This window comes from Rousettus aegyptiacus, unplaced genomic scaffold, assembly GCF_014176215.1.
Source record: "Rousettus aegyptiacus isolate mRouAeg1 unplaced genomic scaffold, mRouAeg1.p scaffold_m13_p_4, whole genome shotgun sequence".
In the NCBI taxonomy this organism is placed as follows: domain Eukaryota; kingdom Metazoa; phylum Chordata; class Mammalia; order Chiroptera; family Pteropodidae; genus Rousettus; species Rousettus aegyptiacus.
Window position 1 is genome coordinate 119219629 of NW_023416307.1, and position 14496 is coordinate 119234124.

The following is a 14496-nucleotide window of genomic DNA, read 5'->3' on the forward strand; positions in this document are numbered from 1 at the left end:
TTTTGACACATTAGGCTAGAATCTCAGCTCCATCACTGGTCACTTATTTCTAAGTGATGTTGGACTGGAGAGATTTACTTCTTTCAACTTGTTTCCTCATTATATAACAGGCACAATAGTACATCAGAGTGTTGCTTTGTTATTTAAATGAGATCACATATGTAAAGCACTTACTATAGGTTAGAATTGTGTTGACACTACAGATCAATAGGGAAGATGGGCAAACGGTCATGTCAATGTGCTGGAAAGAGCACACAGTGATGCAAGAGCCTATAATAGGAGGATATGATCCAGAAGGCAAAGCCAGAGAAGACTTTCATGAGAAGCAGGTTTTAAGTTTAGAAACAAAGGGTGAAAAGGGGTAAACTAGGAGAAGAAAGAGAAGAAGACCATTTTGGGTGGAAGGACAAGACTGTTCAAAGGCCCTGTAGTGGGACATGAAGGAAGGACCTAAGAAGTTGGTATCAATGGAGCAGCGAGAATGCATAATTGTGTAATAAGACGTGAGTGTGGAGGAGACTAGATCATCCAGGACGTTTTGGGCATATTAAAGTGTCCCTTCTCAATCCTAAAAGGAATAAGAAGCCACGGACAGTGATCATATTTTCATTTTGAAAAGGGCACTCTAGCTGCAGTATGGAGAGCAGGTTGTAAAGAAGCCAAAGAAAGTGAGGATAGACAAAGACACAATTTACTCTCCAATGAAGACATAATGGTAGCATGAATTAGGGCGATGAGAAGGGTAGAAATAAATTGATGGATTTCAGAGATATTTAAGCAGTAAAATCTCTAAGACTGGTCACAGACTAGACACATAGGCAACAGAAAACAAGATGTTAAGAACGACAAAGTTTTTTCTTTTTTCACCTTAATAAATTAGCTGAAAAGGAATACTGGAAAAGGATCATATTTTATTTTGTTTTAAAAACTTTTGGGGGGTGAGTGGAGAGTACATAAAGTCAAGCATTCAGCTTTGCACATGTTGATTTTGAGGTGTCTTAAAAATATCTAAGAAGAGACATCAAATAGGTAGTTGATATTTGCACTGTAGCTCAGGAGAAGTACGGGCAGGGGAGATAAATTTATTAGGAGATAAATTTAATCTTGACCAACATCAGCAATTAATGACTTTGTTGAGCAAGAGAAAAACCAGGGTACTGTACCTCCTAATCCAAAGAAGAGAGGCTTTTAAGAAAGGTGTAGAAGTCGACAGTATCCAAGATAGCTAAAAAGTCAAAGATGAAGTCTAAAAAATGTCTTTTGGACTTAGCAACGTGGATGTCTTCAATGACTTGAATGAAAGCTATTTCAGAATGATGAGACGGGCTGAATATGTTAAAGAACATGTAAGTGGGAGATGAGGAAATGGAAACTGCAGGTAGAGATCACCTATTAGGGAAGGCAAGATGCAATAGTAGCTACAGGATGAGACTGAGTGAGATGAGAGGTTGAGCGAAGTACTTTTTCTCTGTTGGTTGCTCATGGTTTTAAGATGGGAAAGACATGAGCATGCTGAAAACCCAAGGAAAAAGATACAGTTGAGAGTGAGAGGTTGCCTATGAAAGAGTGAAAGGATAAAGCAAGTTCCTGACAAGAGAATAAAAATGAGGTAGGAGGAATCAACATCCAATAGGAGGCAAGACATCCTTTTAATATATATATATATATAAAAGGATATGAGATTAAAATATGTACAAATATGGACAGATTTACATGGCTTCTATTTTCTCTAGCAAAAGAAGTCTTCGGCTGGGGGTGAAGCCACTGAGAAGAGTTCAGGTTTCAAATAATCCTTGTAAAGAACAGGACAGAGACATGATCACAGAACCATTAAAACTGCTAGGTAGTTTTGAGGGCCCTCTTGAGGTATGTGATCATGAAACTGCAGTGGAGCAAATAGGCCCTGTAGTACTACAGATCACTCCCACAGGCAACGATTAACAAAAATGCATTAGTTTTCAGCACTGTTCTTTTCCTCCTTATTTACCAGTGGAACCAGGAATAGGTCCCCTTCCAACATTCTCATTTCCCAGACTGATTCATAAGTGGTGTAAGAGAGGAAGTGAAATTGCATTTATTCTACACTAAACATGTCTTATGACTGGAAACATCTAGAAAAGGATGAAAAGTTTTCTAAAGATTCAAGCCAGTGCTTAAGGACAAACTATTAATCAATTTGACATTAGAAAAATAGCTTCTAACAAGTAATCAGGGTTATTATACTGGGATTACATTTCTAAGCAGAAATACATAGAAACAAGTAGTAAACTAAAAATCTTTACCTTGATGTGTATGAATTATTACTTTCTTAAATCAGAAAGTACAAATATTCTTTTGTTTGAAAATCAACTGTATAGAGTTAGAATTTCTTAGGTCAAAGTATAGGCTTATGTTTTGATTATGAAAACTCACTTATGTGATGCTTCCCAGGCTTCCTCTTCTTCTAGAAGATCTCTTATGATGTCTGAACTGGAACTAAAAGGACATACATCAATATTGCCAGACAATAAAAAGACTGTACAGTTCCATTTATATAAAATTCTAGACAAGGAATCTAATCTATAGTGACAGAAAACAAACCATCAGATCAGTGATTACCTACAAGGGGCTAAGGGTGTGCAATACGGGATCACAAAGTGGCAAAAGGAAACTTTGAGAGAGATGGGTAGGTTCATCATCTTGATTGTGGGGATGGTTTCATAGCTATACACATATGTCAAAACTTATCAAATTGTGTACTTTAAATATTTGCAGTTTATTATACATTAATTTCAATAAAGCCATTTTTAAAAACCTTAATAAATTAGCAATAATAATGAAAAAAAATCACTAAATCTTAAATAAATTACTCAACATAAAACCGGGATTCAAATGGAATACAGTCATGAGCCTTTTCAATTCCCCAGGGCAACCAAAGATCAAACTGTGTTTTAAAAACTGACTCTAGTTATAAAATTCACAAGATATACTAAGTTCCTAAGTGGCTTTTAGTCCCTCTGTAAGCAAAGTAAAGTAAAATTTAATTAATTTGAACTGTGCTAATAATGGAATTTGTTATAATGCAAACTAGCCTAAAGCACATTGTATTTTTGGCCTATCTCTGCAGGGTAAATAAAATTATAGAGAGCATGTATTATTTCTTTAAAGAAAAACCTGTTTTAAGGTTTTAGCATTTTGTTCCTACCCAATAAAATTCCTACCAAATATTTTTAAAGGGGACACACACACACACACACATCAAAATCAAAAAAGCATTTTTTTAGACAGCCGCAACACCGAGTGTTCATGGGCATTGTATGAGACAACTCAGAAATAGCAGTCACTCTCCCAGGGTAGAGAAGGCTAAAATAAATAATTCTCAAATGAGAAATAATAGATCAGAAATGTTAGTGTCAATCATTTATCTAATGACACTCTAATAGCTAAAAAGAGTTTAAATACTATGTAGATTTAAAGTGTCAATGAATCATGTTCAACCACTTCTGACGAATCACTTTGAAGCAATGTTTATCTATGATGCCTGAACAAAAAAAGAAAATAACAGTCAATAAAAACAGTTCTGTACCAAATGCTTTGCTCAAGGGATTTCTGCCAAATTCCTGAAACTATCAAGGAGCTCTATGCCAGGCCTCCTCTGACTGTGGTTCATGTATATAATGGCTTCTGTGTGGGGATTCCAGTCACACTTCAAGTATAGTGACTCTCTAAGATAGCCAGCACAATGGTTCTCAGGCTTTTCAGGATAACAATTCTAGCATTTGAGAAAATACATAACAATAATGAAGCATTATAAATTCAGTAATACTTTTAGTTTATATTTTATTCATTATAGCAGCACATGCATACATTTTTAAATAGTAGTACATGTGTCTGTGAGAAACTCTTTATTACATCTACAGATAATTCTCGACGTGCATGTGCTTCTTCAGACCTAATGCAATCAATCACTCCTTCAGGTCCCTTGGCTGGTAACCACTGATCCAGCCTGTCAGAGTACCCAAGCATCTACTACTCTTTACACTGAGGGTGCCCTGCTGCTCAAATGTAACTGCCTCTGAAAATCATAACATTACTTTACCATTGGGCGTTTTCACCTTAGTGTAAACTGGCTTATAACAAGCTTTCCCATTAAACAGACAGCTAAGTGTAGTTTTTATTAGGAGAAAAGAGGGAAAAGCAGGAGGCCTTAAGGAGATCCAATGCAGATTTTATCGACTTCCTTATTTCCCTGAGACAGACCCACATAGTCAGGGAGAGCACAGAACCACTGCCACCCCTGTTCCCAAAGAAGCAGTCTAAACCTTTATGACCCCAACCTTTGTTATTCCTTACTTTGGTGATAATTACTCCAACTTTATAAAGAAAACTGAAGCTCTTTTAATGTAACTGTGTCATTTCCTTTCTCTACTCCAAGTTCTATCAGTGTGCTCATCCATTCTTCTTTACCTGGATAGAGCTACAGCAGTATCTCTCAACCTTTTTCCATTATTATGCCCCTACTCCCATCCCCACAGCTTTTTTAGACGTTTTGTCGAAATTACCCCCCTTGAAATTTTAATACCACAAATATAACATACATCTGTTTTTATACTGTATATATACCTGTGCTTTACAGATAAAAAGAGTAAAACATTTTGGCCATCCCTAACCCCAAGAACCAATTTCTACTCCCTAGGGGATAAAAATGACTCCTGTTGAGAACCTATGAGTTAGGAGAACTGGGATTAGGGGGTGGTCATACAGCTCTGGGTCCTAGTAGGTATCACATAACTAAAGAAATAAAGTCAGCTTCTTATCGATACCCCCGAACACAGACATGAAATTTTTTTTACCTCATTTCCCATTTGCCCTGAGAATACTTGCCAGCAGCACTTACAGCTGCAGCATCAACCCCGACATGACCCACAGATTACAGTCCTAATCTTACTCTCAAAGTTTGCCATGAAATATCTCTTTCATTATTATTTTCGAATCATTCTAGTGTATTAATAGTCTTTAGAAACAAATTACATCATTCTATTTATACCATTCTGTTTTTAGTAGTGGTATTTCCATTTACAAAATATAAAGTATGGCTAAGAGTTTCCCTGCTGTTCAGTAGATCTCAAAAAAAAAAAAAAAAAGATAAAATGAAGAACTCTTCAAATATGAGAAAAAGGTAATACCGGAACTAATTTATCAAGGAATACATCCTAAATCCTTAAAAAAAAAAAAAAAAGAGACCAAAAAACAACTAAGTTTATGTTCCATTTACAAAGCATTAAATATGATCATCTCGTTTGCTTTTTAGAATCACCCACGGAGGTTAGCAGGGTAAACTATTCCATTTTATCAATAAGGAAATTCCGGCCCAAAGAAATTAAGTGAGTGAACATGCCAGGTACCCTTCCAGAAGCAAAGAGCCATGGCTGAGCTGAACTCCCACAATGGAACAAAGAAGACTGACTGTGAAGAAGGAGGATCTCAGGGATCCATTTCAAGGATTTGATGTAACAGTATCTCAGCCTCCATTCATCCAAAGGGCAGCAGATCTCAGGTACCACTAGTTAAAGCTCTTCTGAAAACACAGAAGACATGGAAGAATTATACCATGTTCCTACATTTTCTCTAAAAAGTTTTGACAAACAAAATTCGCCACCTGAAACAAGATGAACCACTTAGTTTTCAGGTGTAATCTGAAGTTCATAAATGTTCCTAGACAAAAGGCCATAATAAAATGCAAAACAATAATGATGCATGACAATAGAAAAAGATTTGGTGGCAACATTAACTTCATGAAATGTCACATTCTTAATAGTTAAAAAAAACAAATGTAATGTGTCAACGATTCAAATGTAATTATAAAGATTTTTAAAAATTACAAAGGTATTACTGAATTATAGAAAAATACTTACAACTTAGTTTACTGTTCAGTTACCTGAATGTTTTCTTTATATACTGTTTTCTCTTAATTTGTCAGAAATATAAACACTTACTGAGCAATTTTTCTAATATATTCAATGTCCCCTAAATTACAAAATACCATTAATATATTTCTTACCTAACTGCCTACATCACCAAACTTCATTAACCAACTTATAACAATAACAATGACATTGACGAAGATTGTGATGATTTCCAAAACATTATTTTAAGGCACCTACATTTTTTAAAAAGTGTATCAATATATTTACATGGTTCAAAATGAAGATGACATAAAAAGATGTATACTGAGAAGTTTTATTTCTCCTCTGTCCCCAGCCGACCTGTTCCCCCTTGCCTCCAACAAGTAATCATTTATTAGTTTGTTTATTCTCCTGGTTTTTTTAATGCAAAATAAACATGTTATACATCATTTCATCCCTTTTTTAAAAAATAAAACAGAATGCTATCTATGCTGTTCTGAATTTTGATCTTTTCACTTACGAACATATTCCAGAAATCTTTTTATATCAGTACATAGAAATTTTCCTTTTTAAACAATCACATAGTATTTCATTCTGTGGATATACTGTAGTTTAATCAACCAGCCCCCAGTGATGAAAACTTGAGTAGTTTCCAGTCTTTTGTTATTATAAACAATGACTCATTGAATAATCCTATGTATAGGTCATTTTGTATGTGTGCAGGTATATCTGTAAGAAATTCATCAGAATATTGGGTAAAAGGCAAAACAATAGTACTTCTGGTTGATGTGACCAAATTCCTCTCCCTAGGGATTGCACCATTTCCCCATGAATTTATGGCACAGTATATTAGCAAATGTTAAGATTTTTGCCAATCTCAACAGGTGAGAAATGGATTTAATTTGCATTTCTCTTTCAGCAAACTGTTCGTGATTTTTGCCCATTTTGCTACTGGGTTTATGGGTCCTTTCCTTCTCATGTCCAGGTGTGCAAAAAGAATATCTATTTTTGATGTTTTAAAAAAGTTTCTACCAAACTCTTATAAATAAGAAAATGTATTAGCATGTCTTTCATTGTCAAAACATTTGTACAAAGTTATACCTGATAAGAAAGAATTCTAAAGCAAATATCTATTTTATTTATCTTAATTTCAATTCCAGCGCAATTCAAAATCAAATGTGTGTGATTCTTTCTAGAACTCCATATTGTCCTTTGTAATCAATGCAGGAACCCCAACCTTCTTGAGCTGTACATCAGAAACTAAACATGCTGGGAAAACAAACAAACAAACACTATCATCTATTTATCTGACTTTATCTGCTGACTAATCTCATTTGAAATTCTTGAGCACAAATCTCAAATGGGCAACTCACACTACCAGGCAACTATACTACAAAACTTACCTGGCATGTTCTGTTTCCCACTCTCGAAAAGATTCATCCCTTCTCAAATTGCCTACCCACCATCCTACCCCCATTCCCAGCTGATAATCCTGACTGACCTATATTAAGAAAATAAAAGCAATCAGGCGGGAAATCACTGGCCATGGCTCAGTTGGATCTCCCACCCATTCTTCACAGCATCTGGAGTCATCCCTTTAAAACATATAAACCAGACCATATTAAATCATATTAATATTGAAAAGTCAGTTGATCCCTAAATTGATCTATACATTTAATGTAATCTCAACCAAAATTCCAGCAGACATTTTTTTTAGCAATTAACAATTTGATTTTAACGTCTATATGGATATACAAAGAACCTAGAATAGCCAAAACAATTTTGAAGCCCATGGCAGGCACCTTTGACCTCCAGCATCATCTCCTGATGACATATATATAGTATCATTTTCTATGTGCCAAGGAAAAGGGTTAGAAAACCTTGTATTAAAGAGAGAAGCGTACCTTTAGATCAATCACTTTAAATTCTTACAAAAAGTGAAGAAGAGTACTGTGTGTTTTTTTTTTTTTTAAGAAAGAGAAATAAAAGAACATTAGGTTAATTCCAAACATTAGAGTCTTCTTGGTTCTCTGGAAAAATTCAATTTTGAAATATAATTAAATATTTGCACTTATATTTAACTTACAAACTTAAAAAAGAAGACATCAATTCTGAGAGTCTAATGTAAAGGAAAATATTTTTAATTAGCAAAATTTTCACCACTACAACCAGATATTGAATCTAATTCTCAAGTTAAATGGGCAGGGGGACAAAATATGGTGCTTCATTTTGTTTTCTTTAGACTTTCAGTATAAATGATTGATACGAGATCATAGTAACAATATACAGACCCATAAGGAGAAGCAAAAGAAAAGCAACATCTCAAGGATGAAAATTTCCTCTAGCACTTAAGAAGCTTTCATTTGATTATAAGTTTCTTTGATAACGGAGACAGAGAAGCCAGGTATGAAGCTAATGATGAGACTAGCATGTCTTCTGCACAGCCAGGTAAACTACATAATCTATACAGCTGCCTGCCCTGAGAATACGCATCCAACTGTGTAAACATGGGATGCCTGGCCAGCAACAGCTTACTCAAACCACAGAAACCCCATAACAAGTAAAACTTCAGACCATAAAGCTGCAGTCTTATGAACTGTTCAAGGAAGAGAATTTTAAAACTACCTTATATTGCTATATTTTAGGCAGTGGACATTGAACCTCCCTGTGACTTAGTTTCCACATAAAATAAAATATCTGACAAAATGATCTATGTGTATGACAAAGAATTCCCCTCCCAAACTATATGTACCCCAACTTTTAATGTCCTGACACACATTTTCAAGTTTTTATTTGTACTATTACCCATATTCCAGTAACAGGTTATAAGTGGCTAATAAAACGTATATAATAGGTAGGGCAAGAGAGCCATACTAAAGCACACATTAATAAAATCTTAAAGGCTTCTACACTGACTTCTGTAAAATTATCTAAAAGAATAAAAAGCCTCTGCATGTGAGGTCTATCATGCTTTAATGCTTGAATCTCTCTGAGATACAAGAACAATGTGCACTACTTATGTGGTAAAATCAATAGGAGTAAGCAAAATCAGCAATTTAATATATACCCATGTTCCAAAATGTAACTATCTGTATGAAAGTAAACAGAACAGAGAATATGTGCAACTTAACACTGCATGTCCTAACGAGGCAATCATTAAACCTATTATCTAATCCCAGACACTTTGGAGAGTAACATACGGTGTTATTAATAATGATGACAAGCTAAGAAATAGGAACCAGACTATCTCAGGTTAACCAGAATATATGGCCATTCTATGTCTAACTAATAGTTTTAACAACTCCATTAAAATACTAGTAACAAAGGAAGCAATGGTGCCCAGTACAAAAATTCTGATAAAGCTCATGTTGTAATGGGGAAAAATCTGGGCTGAGATTTATTAGCTTCAACTCTATTCATTGAATAACTTCAAATAAGTCACGTCACCTCTCTAGGCTTCCATTTCCTTATCAATAATGTGAAATTACTACATTTAGTGACTTCTTGAGGTACTTTCTAACTTGAAAATGTTTGTATTTTATCCTAATGTGCCTTTTCCCACATTCTAAAGGTGTCCAAGGACATCTGTTTCTCTGATTTAAAAGCAAAGGTAGTATGAAATGAGAAGGCAGAAAAAAAGCTGTGATTTTAACTTCCAAGGTGACTATAAGAAATTATAAACTTGATCAACTGATTAAAATACAAAATTCCAATAGCATGGTATATAAATCACATATCATTTCTGTTTAATTTACCAGAATAAAGCCAAAAGGATTCTGATTCTGGCCTTTAAACACACACACACACACACACACACACACACACACACACACACACACACCCCACCCCCACATCCTAGAAAAAGCTCTTAACTGGCTGCCTGAGTCTGGGGGTCTGGGTGTGTTGATCCAAAATAACTGATTTTATGTTTAACCTTTAGAAGGAACTGGTAGTTCCTTCAAGGTCTCATACTTATTCTTCTCAAAGCATTCTGAAAAATACACTCTTGGCTACTATTTTTTTTTAATGAAGAACTGAATTCTGAGTTAGTTGAGATTATATCTCAGATTTATGAATCAAGCCAAATATATAGGACAAGATTTCCTATATAGTTTCCAAAATGTCTGAAAGCTAAAAAAGGAAAATACACTCTCAAAAATTCAGCCTTTAGCTTGTATTACCATATCATGCCGACCAAAAAACTCTCAGCACTACGGTCATCACACCAAAACCTCAGGTGACAACCAGCACGACTATAAACCACGACATCACTGGATAAGTGTGGACCCTAGAAGAAACTGCCAAATTCTACAAGCACTTTAGACAAGTAATAATCCACTGTGGAAATTTGAAACTCTCTCATGATACAGGAAATTGGAGGGCTTGAATTAATTTTACAGAGAATCTTTATATCATGGCAGTTCATGAATTTGGTAAAAACAAAAATTTTTGTCACCTAGGATTGCCTCAGAATACTAAAAATCAAGAATTTATTATAAAACAAAAACAAAAAACACCATTGTAATGAAGCTCATCAGATAATCCAATGAAAAAGCATAATTAAAAAAAAACCCCAAAAGGTGCTAACATGAACTGCCTAAGAATAAAAGAAAACTTTACTAACAGCAAATATCTCTTGGCAGTGAGTACTGGAGAAAAGATAAAACTATGTGTACTTTCACTACTCAAATTACTTTTGCAAGTATATATTCACTAAGAAAGACATGCAAACCAAAGAAGATGCAGTATACTGTAAATTGTCTTTATGATGAAATGTAAAGGCTGGGCCACATCCTCTTAGCACAAGAAAGCAAAATTGATTTAAAAAATAAGACAACAGGAAGGAAAATAGAATTCTTCCTCATGCTACATTTGTGGATTAAATTTTTAAATGTACAAGATAATGCATTTTATAGAATGCATTAAAACAGGATTTATTAATTTATGTGCTAAATGTAACACCCAATATTAAATGAAGAAAAAAAGAATATTCAATAACTAAACTTATTACAACCCAGAAACAGTGTTCAATTTATCACTTAAGAACATAACATTTTGATAACTTTGGTTTTCTACTATTCAACACATTCTTTAAATATTTTCATACCAATATCCCTCTTTGTTTTGATGCTGTAATGTACTTTCTAGAAAATAATGTTTTTATTTTAGAATAGTTTTATATTTAAAGAAAAAAAAGTTGCAAAGATAGTGCAGAAGGTTCCCAAATGCCCCACACCCAGTTTCTTCTATTGTTAACATCCTACATTAGTATGATCCATTAGTTACAATGAATGAAGCAATAGTAATACATTACTATTAACTAAATCCCACATTTTAAATGTAATTCTTTAGTCATTACCTAATGTCCTTTTTCTGTCCCAGGATTCCATCTCTGATACTACATTACCTTTAGTCATCATGTCTCTTTAGGCTCCTCTAGATTGTGACAGTTTCTCAGATTTTCCTTGTTTTTGACTGTTTTGAGGAGTGCTGGTCAGGTATTTTGCAGAATGACCCTCAAGAAATTTGTCTCATGGAAATTATTTTTCACACAATTTGACTGAGATTTTTGAATTTGGGAAAGAAGGCCATAGAGGTAGTGTCATTCTCACCACAGCATATCATGAGTAAATGCCACGAGCAAAACATTGCTGTTGACCTTTATCTCTTGGCTGAGGAAGTGTCCATTAGATTTTTTGTTTTCTTTTTCCTTCCTTTTCCTTGCCTTCCCCCTTCTCTATTCTTTCTCCTTCCTTCCCCTGCTCCCCTCTCTGTCTCTCTATCTTTTTCCAGTACTTCCTTCCTGCCTGCCCTGGAATCAGCCATCTCTCCAAGAAGCACTGGTTCCTCCTTTAGGAGAATGTTGTTAGAAACCAAGATCAGTGCACTGTTGAAACTGTGGTGCCCTTGCTTGACCCTGGCAGTTGACAGAGCAAGGAAACACATGTGTGTATACTAGCTAACTTATATACACAGATCTATCAATATTTCCATATATATCTATCCGAATCTATATTAAGCTCAACATCGGTTTGTATTAAGGTCTCCAATTCTAATCCAGTACCACATGGACAGTTTTTTAGCCTTATTTGTCTGTAATCTCCCACTCCAACAGTGAGAAATCTAACTCCCATTTGCCACCCATTTTAAGACAAGGACACATAACTGATGTGACAAAAAAAAAAAAATTATACTAAGCTACAGATCGGTAGGAATAGAGAAAAGTCATCTGAAAGAAGTCATTGAGAAACTTCAGCAAATACATATTTAGAGAAATATTTAAGGTCCACACATCAGTGTAATTCAAACTGTATAGATAAGTATACTTCAAAATATTATTTTCTAATTCTTAAGCATGACCCAATTCTGTGCAAAAAAAAAAAAAACAAACAAACAAGAACAAAAACTAAAACTCAAAATAATTACCATTAGATATGTCCAACAGAAAGTGAGTATTTTTTTTTTTTTGTATGATGTCTAAGGAGGGTTCGAAGTCACACAATACGGTCAGCTATTAATAAGGTACCTCCAAAGACTTCCCCAACAGAGACCAGCAGGCTTACTCTTCCACATCCAGAAGAGTAACTTCAGAAGTGAGATAGGATGTCTACGTACACCACAAGGCCCATTAATAGTTAAGGACAAACAAAGCAGGATGATAAGAAAATATTCCCAATAATCAAAGAACTACTGGTGGTTCTGTGCTTGTGATTTTCTGCCCAAGGCCAAGAGATTTTTATTTAGTATGTTGAGAGACTTTGGTTTGATGATGGATTATTTCGTACTCTGAGTTATTATCACACAAGATGAAAAAGTAAATTATTTATCGTCAATAAGCACATTTTCTCCTATTTTGTGAACCCATTTGTCTCAGAGCTTTCTGGATAATCTATTCCTTTCTTCCCCCAAAATTTGCTTGTCTATCACTTCTTCAACAGCCCCAGACATCCTTATCTTTTCCTTCCTGGCAGCAATGAGCGAGTGTGTTTGGCAAACAGGTACAAGAAGTGCAATAAGCTCTATAATGGCCATATACACCCCTACATTCTCTTGGGTTAGAGATACAGGCAAAAGCACCCATTTGTATCAATAAAGCATATGTAAAACCAAACCATTTCCTTATCTTTAGTTGGAATCACTGCCTTGGCAGATTCCATTGGAGCTCTGCCTCTACTCCCTTACCCTTACCCCCTCAGTATACCAAGTGAGGTACACTGTGCCTTTGTCTGATGTGCCCTCTCACTGTTGGAGTCTGCTCAGCTGCCAGCACAAGAGGCTGGTAGCAGGAGCAGCCTCCTGCCCCTTAGGTGAGATAATTCAGGTATTTTAAGCCAGCTCCCACTTTGCAGGAAAACAAACCATTCCAAGAACTGCATATTTCCACTCTTTCAAAAATGTAAGAGCAAGCCAACTTGGTCATAGGAACAAGTATCAGTCAGGAGAACTTGGGCTCTGAGGTCTATCAGACCCAGGTTCAAATCCTTGTATTGCCACATACTGTGCAACTCATTCAACTCCTTTGGCCTTTCATTTCGGCCTCTCTAGAATGAGTTTGCCTGTGGACCGAATGATATAATATATGTAATGCTCTAAGCACTCAAATAACATCTGTAGAAACCACATACCATACTGCCTACAATAACAGGATTTTACCATACACTGTCTCAGCAATATAACTTTATTAATCCAGGAGACTCCTGTCCAGGAAAATAACCAGTGAGTCAAAAACTTCCCAAAAGAACCATCGACTTTTCAACAGAAAGCACAAAAGGACATACTCCTAGCACTCATCTCTAAATTGACTTCTTGCTGTATCCACCAATTCTGATCTATTAGGTTTACTCAATCCTAACCAAGATCTGCATTGAAAGACTTGCCTGAAACCAAACTCCAAAATCTCAGCACACATCTGAACTTTGCCCTTCTGGCTATAAGAGGCTACTCTGATGATTAAGGCAGGGCTTCCTCCTCCCTTCAATAAGCTATAAATTCAGCTTGGTCCTACCAACAGGCTGGTGGTGCCAGTACTCAGTATTCCCTAGATGAATGTCCCAGCAGCACTTTTTGTCTTAAGATTTCCCCATCATTCTCCAATTTACTCAGAACTTAGAAAAGGCTAAAATTTACTTAAATTTTCCAACAAATGGTAATTGATATTTCTTCACATGTCATTGTGTCTTGTTTTTGTTTTTGCTCTCTTGCTCTTAAAAATTCTGGACAGAGAGCACTTCCAAAAATGACTGAAAGTTGTACCAAAATATATCAAATGCATGGCCAATGGTTAATCAGCCTTTCTGTCAAAGTGCCTGATGTTCTGTACCCGTGTCTGTGCTGGACTTCCATACAAAGTTGGGGCTACTAACAGCATCAGAGAAGAGGTTATTATTTATGAACCAGGAACTGTCAAAAGTTAAAATGTATTCATTCACACTTTATCTGATTTGAGTTCTTTTATAACCAACACTTGGCATTTGCAAGAAGGTTCACGTCAACCAAGCAGTAAAATTAGCTGGTCTTTGTGAGTATTGAAATCACAGTCCCCACTTCATGAGCCCATGCTTTCCAACACACCAAAACTGAAATAACCATGTTGGGTTGGTCCTGAACAGAC

The 14496-nt window shown here is 35.5% G+C and overlaps 1 protein-coding gene across 6 annotated transcripts in view; it reads right to left on the reverse strand.

The window, feature by feature from the left end:
• Window positions 1–14496, reverse strand: part of RAD18 (RAD18 E3 ubiquitin protein ligase) — an 84812-nt gene that overhangs the window by 11145 nt on the left and 59171 nt on the right. For 5 of the 6 annotated variants that reach the window (XM_016134858.2, XM_016134856.2, XM_036218987.1 and 2 more), the window contains one exon: window positions 2413–2475. The exons of the other annotated variant lie outside the window; for it this stretch is intronic. In XM_016134858.2, the coding sequence (XP_015990344.1) occupies window positions 2413–2475 (63 nt within the window). The remainder of the gene's footprint in view (window positions 1–2412; window positions 2476–14496) is intronic. 6 annotated transcript variants of the gene reach the window in all.